We start from the raw sequence: 14,775 nt of genomic DNA on the forward strand, positions 1-14,775 counted from the left end.
CAGAATCAGGATGAGCTCCACCCTGACATCTGGTGATGAGGTCTGGCAAGTTGTGGGAAAGAATTTCAGGGGCCGATCTCATTTGCATAGGCACACCCACCCTGCCTAGAATGAGGCCATAGCTGCCTAAATGGTCACTTTGGCTGCTGTGGGATCCCCAGTGTCTCTGTTATTGGGGCAGGAAGAATAAATTGTTATTACCCTGATTATGGGAATCAAGGACAGTGGAACTGTACTTGGCCTTTTGTTATGATGGAGGGACTCGCCATGAACTAAGTAGCACTCGCTAGGCAAGGGACATGGGTTCCAAAGCTCTGTGAATTGAGGTTGGGTATTAATACTTTGTGGTATGTTCCCTTGGTGAGGCCCTTGCATGCTAATTGCACTGCCTCTCTCCACTGTGGAATATCAGAGCTAATTTTGATTCCCTTAGGAGTCTAGTTACAGGCTGCTGAGCTGAATTCACCTTGGGCTAATGGTGCACCAGCACTGAGGCTCCCCTCCTACAAGCTGAAATCACAAAAGAGCTGAAATCACTGAGTGTTGTGTTAAGTAGTAGGGGAGCTTGAAGCTATATGGTAGAGTTGTTTGTAGCACGTGGAGCGGCTGGCGGAGCAGTTTGTGGGACAGCGAGTGGAGCGGCCATCAGTGTTGGACCATGTAAGGTGCCCCTTAACCCCCCGCCCCCCAATCTCCACCCAGGTTAGGAGGTAAAACTCTGCAGATAAACTTTTGAACTCTGGGGCTGCCCTGACCAGGGACAGAGACTTTTGGGACTTTGGGTGATTTGGGGTTGCTGGACTCAAGAACCAAAGGGAAAGGACATGCCCCAATTTGCTTGGGGTGGGTTTTTTGCTCATGGTTGTGTTATTAATCCTGGTGGTGGTGTTTCCCCAGCATAATGCCACATGGTTTCTCTCTGTTATTAAAAGGCTTTTTGCTACACTCAGACTCTGTGCTTGCGAGAGGGGAAGTATTGCCTCTTGGAGGCGCCCAGCGGGGGTGGTATGTATTTGTCCCAGGTCACTGGGTGGGGGCTCAAGCCGGTTTGCATTGTGTTATTGGAATGGAAACCCTAGATACTGAACCCGGCCCTTGTTGCGGCCAACTCTGACAGGCAGAAGGGTTACATTTTAAACTGTACCCATTCTCCATAAGGGCTGAGATTTCCTGTAGGGAGTCAGCTGGTTTCTGCAAGCCTGCATGCAACTCAATTCAAACACATAGACACTTTAGTGCTGGAGATTTCGGCATGGGGTTAGCTTAAGTGGGGCTACGGTTCGCTCCTAAACCCCATCCACACAGAATGCCAAAATGAGATGCCACTTGCTGTAGACTGCGGAGACCTTCATAATAGGTTCATCCCGTTTCTTTCTAACCTGCTTTGATCAGCAGAAATAGTCAACAACATAGACATTTACAACATTGTCATTAGGTTTCAGAGTCAACATTTCATTCAGATAAATGTGGCAGTTCATGTCTGAGGGAGATACAGTTTCAAGCTGTCTGAAAGCTCCGGGAGACCTCCTGCACTGCTTACATTGGGCCACTTTTAAAGGGGGTGGATTTTATTTTGGGAGGTGGGTTGTTTGTTGTTGTTGTTTTTTCTGGGGAGGGGGGCGGGGAGGTTGCAACCGTGTGAGTTAGGGACTTAATTTTGTTTTGAATTGGAACTTTAGATTCTAGAGCACAAGCTGTAGCCAGTATAGGAAAATCCAGGATATTCGTAGGGAGCAGAGTTAAACCCGCACCTGCATATGCAAGCCTTTATGCTTGGCACGTTCTGACATTGCAGCGTCTCACTGTGCAATCTACATCGTCTGTGAACATGGACGGAAGAGCATCTCTCCGATACAAAGGCAGTGGCAGGAGGCCTTACCTTAGCACAAGAGAAGAGCTAGCTCCGAACCAAACTTTCCCACCTTCAGTTTGTCTGGCAAAGACTCGAGTCAGAGCAAAAGATGATTCTGCTAACAATGTCATTCTCCCCTCTCACCGCAGAGGGACAGCTTTACCCTGGGCATTAATTAGCCAGCTGGCATTGATAGAGATGCCCCTTCAGCCATGGCTCTCCCCCTCCCAGAGCCAGGGGGCTTTTCCCTTCAGCCATTGGTTACCACCCTGACGGGGTTCCTAGAGCGGCTGGCGGCTGCTCACACAGCCCAGGAGGAAGACAGACGGATGGACGTGGAGAGCTTGTGGGGTCCAGGCCTTGAGCCTGCCCACTGCCAGGGGTGAATTTCATGCAGACGGAACCTCTGACCTCACAGCCGCAGCCATTTCGCTATCCAGGAATTATCTGCAAACAGACCTTCACTTTGACGAGTTTATTGGCAGCAGTGGACTATCAGGGACATGTGATTCCATCTTCTCCCCAGCCCCTCCCCACCTACACTTCCCTTCTTTGTATCGACTGCTTCCAAACCTGCCCTCTGGGACAGAGGGAACATGAAACCCACTGGGGCTGCAGGTGCTTTTCCACGTTTTTTATTTGCTAAAGCTCCTAAATTTGCTTCCAGTGTAGCTCTTGGGCCAAATGCAGCCTGGGGTAAATGGACGTGTCTGGGCCAGACTCAGCAAGGATATAAATGGGGGGGAAGGTTACAGGTTGGGTGGCTACTGGTCAGAAACCAGGTGTAAATGGTGCAACTTAGTGCAACTTCCATTGATCTGGCATCCAGTGGAGGTGCACAAGGCATCCACATCCACTCCTGGTGTAACTCCACTGACACCAATGGGATACTAGGATCTTAGCGATGCCTTTGGCCCTCAAAATGCAAGACAAAGGCCGACAATAGGTCTGAGACCCATTCAAAGAACCCTCCTGTGTCCCTGGGGGAACCTCGCTCCAGCCGCTGAGAGGACAGGAATACAAAGACTATACGGTAAAAGCTTTATCTGGTGTATTGGGGGGGATGGGGGGTGCTGGTAAGTAAAACATTCCAGTTAACTAAAAGGGAGGGAGTTTGGGTGTGGGAGAGGGCTCAGGGCTGGGATTTGGGGTGCAGAAGGGGGTGCGAGGCATGGGCTCTGGGAGGGTGTCTGGGTGCGGGAGACGGCTCAGGGCAGGGGATTGGGGCACGGGTGGGGGTGCAGGGAGCCAGATCCAGGCAGTGCTCACCTTGGGTGGGTCCCCGCAAGCAGCAACATGTCTCCGCTGCTCCTAGGTGGAGGCACGGCTAGGTGGCTCTGCACGCTGCCTCCACCCACAGGCACCGCCCACGCAGCTTCCATTGGCCACACTTCCCGGCCAATGGGAGCTGCGGAGCCAGGGCGCAGGGCGGGGCAAGGCGGGGGCAGCACGCAGAGCTGCCTTCCGCCCCTTCGCCTTGGAGCAGCAGGGACATATTGCCGCTTCAGGGGAGCTATGTGGAGCCAGGTAAGGAGCCTGTCGGCCCCATGCCAACCGGACTATAAACCGGACTTTCAGTGAAGATCAGAAATGCCAGTTTATAGAGCTTTCCGGTTGGAAAGGTGCTGGATAACACAGCTTTTACTGTACACTGTACTGGGCAAAATCCTGGTTCCATTGAAACCAAAAGCTGTCACTGAACTCAGGGGAGGCAGGGTTTATCTCTGCAGTGAAGCATTCCACTCATCACCTGGTTCCAGCCAAAGACTCCCAGTTACAGCCAAAGTATCTGCTTCACACAGCTATTAAACCTGGTTCCGTTCCCTTCAGAATGCCTCAAAGCGGGCCTTCGGCAGCGCTTTGTAGGAATCTGAGCCCAGTCGGTGGTACTGTCATTATCATGACATGTACTGTCCCAGGAATGGGTCGTACATGAGCCACGGGGCACCCAGTCACGCATTGGTTATTGATCCTTTTACTAGTAGTGTTTGCCTAAGAAAGGGAATGAACTCGCTGTCTGTAAAACAACACAGGAGGGAGCAGATGGTGGAAATGATACGAATGGGTGATAATAATGACCTCTTCCAAAGCAATTTCCCCACTGATTGTATGACTGACTGTCTCTGTTATATATAGTGTATGTGTATACATACACTGAAATTAGTGGCAGCTATTGGGTACTGATCACTTGAAATCAGGCAATTTATTTAGGTGCCTTAATCTGGATTTATGCACCTAACTTTAGGCCCCAAAGTTTGAAAATTTGGGCTTTTATTTTTTTGCTTGGCAGCAGAGCTCTCTACTGATGCAGGGATGGGCTCCTGCCTGCTCCCAGGGGTAACTGTATTATTTATGAGTGTAGTTTTTAATCACGCTGAGGTGCCTGGATGCTCCAGTGATGAAAATTATGGATGGGTTTAGATAAGTAAATAAATACTGGCCAGGATCAGTATGGACAGTTCCTTAGTCTGCACAGAATAAGAATAAAATAATTCCATATCATCGGGATGCATTCAGCCAATGCTCAGCAATTAAGTGATGCTTAACCAAGTGTTGAATAGGAGTCGAGTCCAGAGCTGATGGGAAAGGGGGAGAGATTCTGATCTCCGTGACCTCAGTGCAAGGCCCTGGCCACATAACAGCTGCTAACCAAGCGTGTAACTATTTCATAGACTGATTGGCTCAAAACATGGTTTGTGTCTACACAACCAACACCTGGTAAAAACATGGTTAGTAGCTATGGCAGCTAACAGCGTTTCACACCTGCCTGTGTGACCACCCTATAACTCGGCTGCGACACTGTGATTATGATGTGGACCAGGCCCCCTCCCCACCCCGCACCAATCTGGCAAGTTTGTTTTTCTTCCCAGTTCTCTGTGAGCTGGGCTATCCCAGAATGCATTGCTCCATGGGCTACTGGTGCTGCCCTCTCTGCATATCCTTCAGCCACTCTGTTCTCCATTGAGGCGCTATGGAGAGCTGCCCAGATTTTCCCAGCAGACACTGATACGAACAAGGTTAGGCAGCATGTTAAGTGTGGATGCAATGACAAAAAAGCTGGGTGTGACCAATAACAGAATCACACAGCCAACAGTAACTAACTGGCTACTCCCCTAGCTGGTTACAAAATCACAGTTAATAGGTTCAGTGTAGACTGGATCTAAATCTGAAGCAACTCCACTAAAGTCAATGGAGTTAATCCAGAATTACTCCAGTGTAACTGAAAGCAAAATTTGGCCAGGGTCCTGCCAAATAAATATTAAAAGAAGAAAGGGGGGACAGGGAGAGGGGATCAAACAAAGGTGAAGTGAGTTACAAAGATGCCAGAAATCACCTTTCTCAGAACAGGGATCATGTACTCCCTGATCCCAGCCTTCCAGAGAAGGGCTGAGCTGGTGAATTGCAGCAGGTAGGTTAAATTCAGGGGATCCCAAGGCCCTGGTTTTATTGGGAAGCCAGAGCAAAGAGACAGACTTGTCTCACACCTCACTCTGAAAGTGGCCAAGTTTGGGCTCAGGAATAGCTGCTGGGATTGAATTTCGGAGGGGCAAGCCCTGACCCTGAGAATGCCCTGCCCTCTCCTCCCACAAACATCATCCCTAGGGCAGAGAGCCAAAGCCCGTATTCTGAGCACACATGCTGTGGCAGGGGATAGGGAGAGAGCTGAGCTAACTGGGGCCTAGACAACTTGCGGTCTGGTTTTCACTTCTAGATCCCTTTCACTTCATGTGGAGCTGCGGCTGCTCAGCACTTGGGAAGTAATTAGAGCTCTATTAGTAATTTCAATTTAGTAGTAAATTTGGAAGTGAGCTGGCAGGGCAGGCAGAGCAGAGCACAGGTGTCATACGCTCTGGGCTGTCTGTCCTACTCAAAAGGCCATATTGCCCGCTAGCTGAAGCTTGAAAGAGGCCTTGGGCATTACCCTAGGGAAAGCACATTGCAGTGATCTAGACTAGAGGTCACAACGGTCCAGATGATCACGGTCAGGTCTGAATCTGAGAGGAACAGCCAGCAAAAAATGAAGAAAGCCTCTGGCCATTGCCACCGTATGGGAGTCCAGAACAGAGAAAAACCTAGGAGAAACCCAAGACCTCAGACTACTTTGACAATAGATAGGGCAGGGCCCTCAGCCGAGGGAGCAGACTCAGGCTTTGGCAGTTCCACAAACTGCTTCCTCTTGCCAAACAGCATTGCTTCCCTTTTATCTGAGCCGATGCCAGCGTGTTTCCAGCCAGGTCCGCTTCTCTGCCGGACATTGACAAGGCAGGGAATTGGTCCCAGCCCAGATCCGGGGGAAGGAGCCATAGAGCTGCATGTCCACCAAATAAGCACTGCAATATTTTATTTCATTTTCAGCCTTTTCCCAAAAATGTCTAATTGCCTTTTAGAGAGACAAGGTGGGTGAGGTGTTGTCTTCTATTGGGCCAACTTTGGATGGTGAACAAGACAAGCTTTCGAGTTCTTCTTCAGGCAGTTGCCTTTTGTTAATGAGGTTCACGGGCCATTTACCAAGGTAAGCAGATGCTACAAGAAAATGGGAAAACGTTATGTAATGAGTGGTGATCATGTACCCACGTGTAAATCAGGAGTAAGTCCACTGAAGTAAATGAAGTTACACGAATGTAAAACAGCATGAGCGGGAGGAGAATCAGGCTCCTTTGGACAGGTATAAATCCGGAGTAACTCCACTGAGTTTGATTTACACAGTCGATCTGAGTTGACTGTACCCCACTGTATTGTCCCGGGAAAGGGACAAAGCTCAGAGGAGGAGGGGCTGGAGGGAGTTTGTTTGGGGCTGGCTGGGACATGGAGTGAAGTGCAGATGTGGTTGTCTGGCTCACTGCCCCCCAAAATGGACCCAGCTGAGGGGTCCTGTTCTCTGCACCTGCAAACTCTGTTTTAGACCATGTTCTTGTCGTCTAATAAACCTCTGTTTTACTGGCTGGCTGAGAGTCACGTCTGACTGCAGAGTTGGGGTGCTGGACCCTCTGGCTTCCCCAGGACCCCGCCTGGGTGGACTCACTGGGGGAAGTGCACGGAGGGGCAGAGGATGCTGAATGCTCCGAGGTCAGACCCAGGAAGGTGGAAGTTGTGTGAGCTGTGTGTCCTGAAGACAGGCTGCTCACAGAAAGGAGACTTCCCCAGAGTCCTGCCTGGCTTCGTGGGGAGCAGTTCCAGAGCATCGCCCAGGGACTCCGTGACAGGGGTGTGTTGCGTGTGGTCTCTATGGGGAAGCTAAGCTGAAGATGTGTTGTACATTTCGTCATGGAAGTGCTGAAGTCCATGGTTGTTCTGATGTAACCTGAAGGCAAGCTCCCCAGTTGTGGCCTAGCTGCTGGGAAAACTCACTTTCCATTTCTCAGAAGTGCATCGCCTGTTGAATCGTTGGCCTCTCCTGTGACTGTAAACCGTAACAATGATGGAATTTGTGCTGTGGACATTAATAAAGGGGTGGTACCCAGGAGACCTGGTAAGAGACTGGTTTTCACTTTCCTGGCCCCAGTCACCTGACAGAGTAGAGGCCAGCTCAGGTCACAGCCAGGTCAGTTCACTTGTGTATCAGTATAGATCAAAGCGATTGTTAAAAGTATGAGTGCATTTGGCATTTAAACCGTATTAGCATAGATCAAAGCAATTGTTATATGTCTAAGTGTGTATTCAGATGTTTAAACTTCATGAAAACTAGTGGAATGTTATTTGTATTGTTTTCAGTAACGGTTCCTGTTGTAATCTAACAGCAAACATTGACATTATGTACACCCCTGTATCTAAAAGGCCCCTCAAACGACAAAGAAGCCTTGTGAAATGCAAATGAAGAACTTTAGTGGTCAGGTTGCGTGGTGATAGGTTGTCAAAAGACTCCAAATTCCTTCCTCACTTTCCCTCACCAAAGGAAAAGCTCACGTGGGTAGAGACCCTGTCAACTTGTTTCCTGTCAGAAGAAGCTTTAAATGTGGATACCAGGAAAGATCTTTTATCTCTGGACTGTTTTGGACTCTGACAGGGAAGTGTACCAGATGCAAAGTGGAGATCCCCAGAGAGTATCTGGGTTCCCTGAAAAGATTTTTGGAAAACTGGCAGTTTATTACATCTCGGCCACCATTTGGAATTACAAACTGTGATGCACCTATTAATATATTTCACCTGCTTTAACCTCTCAATAACTCTCATTTATTTTTCTTTTTTTAACTAATAAACTTTTAGTTAGTGTATTAGAGAATTGGCTGCCACTGTTGTCTTTCATGTAAAATCTGATTAGTAGCAATTAATCTGGGGTAAATGACTAGTCTCTTAGCACTAGCAGCAACCTGATGTGGTGTGATTTTTGGTTTGAGTTACCTTTTATTACACAGTCCAGTTTGTCTGGATGGCAAGATAGACTGGAGAGTCTGAGAAGACTGTCTGTGATTCCATGGTGAGATTGTTACAGTGATCCAGGAGTTCATATTTGTCATGGGCGTGGTGAAATCTAAGCATAGTACACACCACCAGTTTGGGGTGTCTGCCCTGTTTTCTGCCAGTGGAACCTGAGAGAGGCATTCACAGTTGTGAGCCACTCTATGGAGCATGACACATAATTTGTTAGTCTCTAAGGTGCCACAAGTACTCCTTTTCTTTTTGCAAACAGTTAATACCTTTGTCATGTGGCAGGGGTCAGCATCCAATGGCTGTAGTTACAGACACCTACACTCCGACCATTGGAGTGAGACATCCCAATATAACCCACTAGCCAGCCACCAGATGAGAAAAAGTTTTAATCATTATCAACCCGGATTAGATTTGCACCAGTGACTCATAAGTGATCAACCCTATTATCTCATTAGTCTTCCTCTTAGCCCCTAGGACTTGCTATCTGATACAGCCTTTGAGAATGCCTGGTGCAACCACCCTGTTACCAAAGGTAACGATCACTGTCTATTTTTGAGCAATGTAGAACTGTGAGTGATGGATAGCAGCAGTTTACCATGTTAGAGCCTTTGAACTGAAGACTGCTTTACATTGACCAACAACCTCGACAGGTCATTTCACCAGCAGGAATCACCAGAGCACACGGACACACCCTTGTTTCCTTGGCCAAGCTGTCTGCAGCAGGGATTGTGGGGCGATGGTGTACTGCCCCTACACCAGTCAGCAATTCCTCTACAGAAGGGAAAGGAGTACTTGCGGCACCTTAGAGACTAACAAATTTATTAGAGCATAAGCTTTCGTGAGCTACAGTTAGTCTCCAAGGTACCACAAGTACTCCTTTTCTTTTTACAGATAGAGACTAATACGGCTGCTACTCTGAAACCTGTCATTTTACAGAAGGGGAATCCTTAGCTGGGTTTATGGCTGCTTGGTGGGGGCCATAGTGGGTCTGACATCAAAGCACACAGAGGGAGCGTGAAGCGCAGCATGCATCAGAGCCTCCTGCAAAGGCCTGGAGACCTGGCTCTCCCCAGCCTTACAACGAGTGAGGATTTTGTTACTACCGTGGAGCTGCTGGGCCCAGTCCCACATCCAGGCTTTCCAGCCTCAGATGCAGTAAAGTGGTGTTGTCACCGATACCCGTGTCCTTTTACAACCTCTGATTTACAAACGGCTACTTCCCCTCAAGGATTTATCTGTAAGGTCTCTAGGTCCAGTTGGCTCCCGCTGGCAGCCACGGCACCTCTGTGGCTGCAGCCTACGCGGACAGACCATCATAGAATATCAGGGTGGGAAGGGACCTCAGGAGGTCATCTAGTCCAACCCCCTGCTCAAAGCAGGGCCAATCCCCAATTTTTGCCCCATATCCCTAAATGGCCCCCTCAAGGATTGAACTCACAACCCTGGGTTTAGCAGGCCAAAGCTCAAACCACTGAGCTCTCCCTCCCCCAGCCAAGCAGGGTCCCAGGCGCACAGCCCCCGGGCGCTACAGCACTGCAAGTCTCAGGGCTGGCCGCAGGGGACCCCCACCACCCTTTCGCTAGGGTGCCTGGGATTCTGCCCCCATTGGCCCCCTTGCACCAAGGAGCTCCCCTCTCCCCCTGTAGGGGGCAGCCTTGCCAGGCCCCAGGGTGACCCTGCCTCAGGGCCACCTGCTGCATGGCTGGGAGGTGCCACGTGATCACAGGCAGGGCCTGCCCCTGCCTGTCCCAAGATGGCGGCAGCGGGAGGGCCGACGCGGTGACGTCAGCAAGCACGCCAGGTGGGCTGATGCCGAGCCTGGGGAGGGCCTGAGCGTGATTCGGGAGGCGGCTACGGCAGCCGGCGGGGGACAAGTCAGGTCCGCTCCGCGCCGCCAGTCCCCTCGCGGCTGCTGCTGTCAGACCGGCCGCTTCCTCGCTCGCCCCGCCGCCGCCATGGCCGGCTACGAGTACGTGACCCCCGAGCAGCTGGCCGGCTTCGACAAGTACAAGGTGCCTGAGGGCTGGAGGGGGCGTGCGGGGAGCCCCGGAGGTGATGGGGCGGGCGGGGGGGTCCGTGTGAGGGGCCCCGGGGGGGTTCGTGGGGCGGGGGGGTCCGTGTGGGGAGCCCGGGGGGAGGTTCATGGGGCGGGGGGGGTCCGTGTGGGGAGCCCGGGGGGGGGTTCATGGGGCGGGGGGGTCCGTGTGGGGAGCCCGGGGGGAGGTTCATGGGGCGGGGGGGTCCGTGTGGGGAGCCCCGGGGGGGTTCATGGGGCGGGGGGGTCCGTGTGGAGGGTTCATGGGGCGGGGGGGTCCGTGTGGGGAGCCCTGGGGGGGGTCATGGGGCGGGGGGGTCCGTGTGGGGAGCCCTGGGGGGGGTCATGGGGCGGGGGGGGTCCGTGTGGGGGGCCCCGGGGGGGTTCATGGGGCGGGGGGGTCCGTGTGGGGAGCCCGGGGGGAGGTTCATGGGGCGGGGGGGGGGTCCGTGTGGGGAGCCCTGGGGGGGTTCATGGGGCGGGGGGTTCCGTGTGGGGGGTTCATGGGGCGGGGGGGGCCGTGTGGGGAGCCCTGGGGGGGTTCATGGGGCGGGGGGGGTCCGTGTGGGGGGTTCATGGGGCGGGGGGGCCGTGTGGGGAGCCCTGGGGGGGTTCATGGGGCGGGGGGGCCGTGTGGGGGGTTCATGGGGCGGGGGGGGGTCCGTGTGGGGGGCCCCGGGGGGGTTCATGGGGCGGAGGGGGTCCGTGTGGAGGGTTCATGGGGCGGGGGGGTCCGTGTGGGGAGCCCTGGGGGGGTTCATGGGGCGGGGGGTTCCGTGTGGGGGGTTCATGGGGCGGGGGGGTCCGTGTGGGGGGCCCCGGGGGGGTTCATGGGGCGGAGGGGGTCCGTGTGGAGGGTTCATGGGGCGGGGGGGTCCGTGTGGGGAGCCCTGGGGGGGTTCATGGGGCGGGGGGTTCCGTGTGGGGGGTTCATGGGGCGGGGGGGTCCGTGTGGGGGGCCCCGGGGGGGTTCATGGGGCGGGGGGGTCCGTGTGGGGAGCCCTGGGGGGGGTCATGGGGCGGGGGGGTCCGTGTGGAGGGTTCATGGGGCGGGGGGGTCCGTGTGGGGAGCCCTGGGGGGGTTCATGGGGCGGGGGGGTCCGTGTGGGGGGTTCATGGGGCGGGGGGGTCCGTGTGGGGGGCCCCGGGGGGGTTCATGGGGCGGGGGGGTCCGTGTGGGGAGCCCTGGGGGGGGTCATGGGGCGGGGGGGTCCGTGTGGAGGGTTCATGGGGCGGGGGGGTCCGTGTGGGGAGCCCTGGGGGGGTTCATGGGGCGGGGGGGTCCGTGTGGGGGGTTCATGGGGCGGGAGGGTCCGTGTGGGGGGCCCCGGGGGGGTTCATGGGGCGGGGGGGTCCGTGTGGGGAGCCCTGGGGGGGTTCATGGGGCGGGGGGGTCCGTGTGGAGGGTTCATGGGGCGGGGGGGTCCGTGTGGGGAGCCCTGGGGGGGTTCATGGGGCGGGGGGGTCCGTGTGGGGAGCCCCGGGCGGGGGGGGGGCTTTCCCGAGGCAAGGCGCCTCAGGCGGCGGCCCGGCCCCTCCCCCCGCCGACGCACCCCCGGGGCGCCGTGACAGGCGGGAGGCGCCCCGGGCACGCGCGCGGTGGGGGGCGTCGGTGCCTGCCGCGTGCACGGCGCCTTCCCCGCGCGCGGCTCGCGCCCCGCCCCGCCCGGCTCCTGCGGCTGCCGCCGGGGATCCGGGACGGCCGCGGCCGCGTGGAGCCGGCTGGACCCGGCGCGGGGTGAGGTGCGATCCTCCGTCTGATCCGGGGGGCACGTGCCTCTGCATGAAGCCGGCCAAGTGTAATAGCCGCAGCCGGCTCCGTCGGCGTCCCCTGACGGGCTCTTCCCATGTCTAACGTCGAGGGTGTGATTAAGGTACAATGGAGCCCCCGGGAAAAGCTTTCACCTTGATCGTGGTCGGGGCTGCTTTGCTCCTTTTAAACGGGTGTGGTTTTTTTTTTTTTTTTTTTTTTTCTTTTAAAAAAAAAGCTTTTGCTGCCTGACCCTCACTTTCTATGCAGTCTTTTCCCAGGCTGAGAAAATCCTTCTCTGTCTAATCCAGGGGTTTGCAAACTGGCGGTTGGGACCCATCAAGGGGTCCCAAGGTTATTACATGGGGGGGTCGCGAGCAGTCAGCCTCCACCCCAAACCCCACTTTGCCTCCAACATGTATAATGGTGTTAAATATATAAAAGCGTGCTTTTAATTTATAAGGGTGGGTCGCACTAGGAGGCTTGCTCTGTGAAAGGGGTCACCAGTACAAAAGTTTGAGAACTGCTGGTCTAATCAGAGTCATTTGGGCAGCAGCAGCTTTTGTAACATGACTGAGTCAACTAGGGATGACACAGGATGGGGTTCTCGCACTATGTTCTGAATACAGCGGGTGTCTACACCTGGCTGTTTGTGTTCCAGTGTTGCTGACTGGGCTTGTGGCTTCCCACAGTAGGAGTGTGCTGTCAGCTTGGTGCATGGGGTCCGTTAATGGGAGTTGTGGGACTAGAGCTGTGTTCGGCTGCAAATACCTTTATGGCTTCAACCATGTTAAATACGTGGGTGCACGTTGCTGTTTATCGTGCAAAACTGATGGATGTTCTTATACAGAAGCTGATCCTCTGATGTAGATAATACAGTTTAAAACGTATGGGAACAATGAGTAAGTCTACATCGATGAAACCTATTTAAGGAAATGATTGTAAATACAAGTAGATTTTTGGGGGTATCCAAATTTCAGGTTACAGAAGCAGATGTTGTACCAAAACTTGTGGTCCCTTTTATAATGTTTTAGGGACACTTGACATAAGAATCATATTAAAATAATATTTTCTTTATCTGTGGTACTAATAAAACTTCACTCAGATCAAAATAACTTTTAAAATTGGATTTTTTTTTTTATAATTGATATTCATGCCCCGGCTCCCCCCATCAATAGTGAAACTAGACTTGTTAACTTCACCTTCTGCTTAGTTTCGCTGTCTGTACTCCTGTACTAGCATGGTATTATATCCCATTTAGGTTTTTTCATACAGCACTTATCACCATGGTATCTGAGCACCTTCAGGAGTTAAATCTAGTGATTAATACCAGTCAAGTGGGGTTCCTCTGTTCCTCACACAAGGGGAATGATTGTGTATGGATGCCTTTCCAAACCCATGGCACGTCAGGTTAATAGAAAAGCAAGGGGGAGGAACTGTGCTTTGTGCATGGGCTGGAAATGGTGGATAAGGGAGTGAGTGCCACAGTCTTGGGCCATCCCTCGTGAGAGCCAGGTCTCCTGAGCAAACCAGCAGCAGAGGACTCTTGTGCCCAAAGACCAGAATTGCTCTATGTATTGTAGGTACTTACATGGCTTCCATTATCCTAGCAATTGCTTATTTATTCTCACCATACCACGTGGAGAGAGGAGTGTTCTTATCCCCATTTTACAGATTAGGAACTGGGATAGACTGGTTTAAATCATTTGGTTTAAAAAAAAAATCAAGTCCTGTTCAGGCTTTGAAAATTTGTGTTAATGCAACTTTATATTAAAATTTATTTGTTACATTTTAAATTGCTGTTTAAAAAATGCCCCAGTGGTAGGGTATCTTCCTTGAATCTTCTAAAGCTGATATAGGCAAAAACCACAAGATTGAAAATGTAGCCCGTGATCCTGCAAATACTTATTTAAGCAGACATGTAGCATTAATCATATGAATAGTCTCTGACTTCCTTGGGACTGCGCTCATGCATAAGTGTTTGCAGCTGAAGGGGCTAAAATTGTATCTTTATCTTAATTCCTCAGGTCTCCCGTTCCTATAGATTATGTCCCACAACCTTGAAATGTGCTTGTCTTTATAACACTCCTCTGAGGTAGGGCAATGCAGGGTAAAATGGAGATAATGATTCACTTCCCCAGGTTTGGAAGTTGGTGGCTGAAAACCAACTGGAAAACTGCATAGAACAGATGGCTACCTTTTTTTGCTGTTCTCTCCCAACCCTCCTGGCCAATGCTGTCTGTTGAGAGAGCAAATTCTTGGGTGGATATGGTGCCCACCTCAGTGATGCAGACAGTGGGACCTCAGTCTTGATTGGGCCTTTGGACACTACAGCAATTCTAATCACAGTAAATTTGAGTGGAGGTGGCAGGAGAAACGTGGCCTACTTTTTTTTAATCTTATTTCTAACTTCTGATTCTGCATATGTATCTCAGCATCCCATCTTGTGACACGTGTCGGTGTGCAAATTATTTCTGCTACTGAAAGGATGGAGTTTTGGAATCCAAAGTAAAGATTTCTTGTTCAAGGTCATGTGCAAGCCCAATGCTAATTTTACTGCATGTAAAATTCTATGAAGTGCAGCCCTGTATTATTAAAGATGGCAAAGAAACCTGAAAAGTCTGAAGGATATAATATGGGGTCTGCTCAAGCACACTCATTTATTGCCTCCAGCATCCAGAGCACTATCTTGAAGGATGTATTCTGTTTAAAACTTTCTGTCATTGAAAGGAGAATAGTTGTGTAGGTACGATTCTCCAGAGGTACACA

General features: G+C 52.2%; 1 protein-coding gene across 3 annotated transcripts in view; it reads left to right on the forward strand.

The window, feature by feature from the left end:
- The first annotated feature begins 10,051 nt into the window (after positions 1-10,051).
- The window catches only part of SELENOI (selenoprotein I), a 60,356-nt gene continuing 55,632 nt past the window's right edge, over positions 10,052-14,775 (forward strand). Inside the window, exon 1 of one of the 3 annotated variants that reach the window (XM_048846068.2) lies at positions 10,052-10,233. In XM_048846068.2, coding sequence (XP_048702025.2) covers positions 10,177-10,233 — 57 coding nt within the window. In that variant the 5' untranslated portion in view covers positions 10,052-10,176. Of the gene's footprint in view, positions 10,234-11,927; positions 12,131-14,775 lie in introns of those variants that run through there. The other 2 variants (XM_048846070.2, XM_048846069.2) reach the window with 2 other exon arrangements.

Source organism: Caretta caretta, chromosome 3 (assembly GCF_965140235.1).
Source record: "Caretta caretta isolate rCarCar2 chromosome 3, rCarCar1.hap1, whole genome shotgun sequence".
NCBI classification, from domain to species: Eukaryota; Metazoa; Chordata; order Testudines; family Cheloniidae; genus Caretta; species Caretta caretta.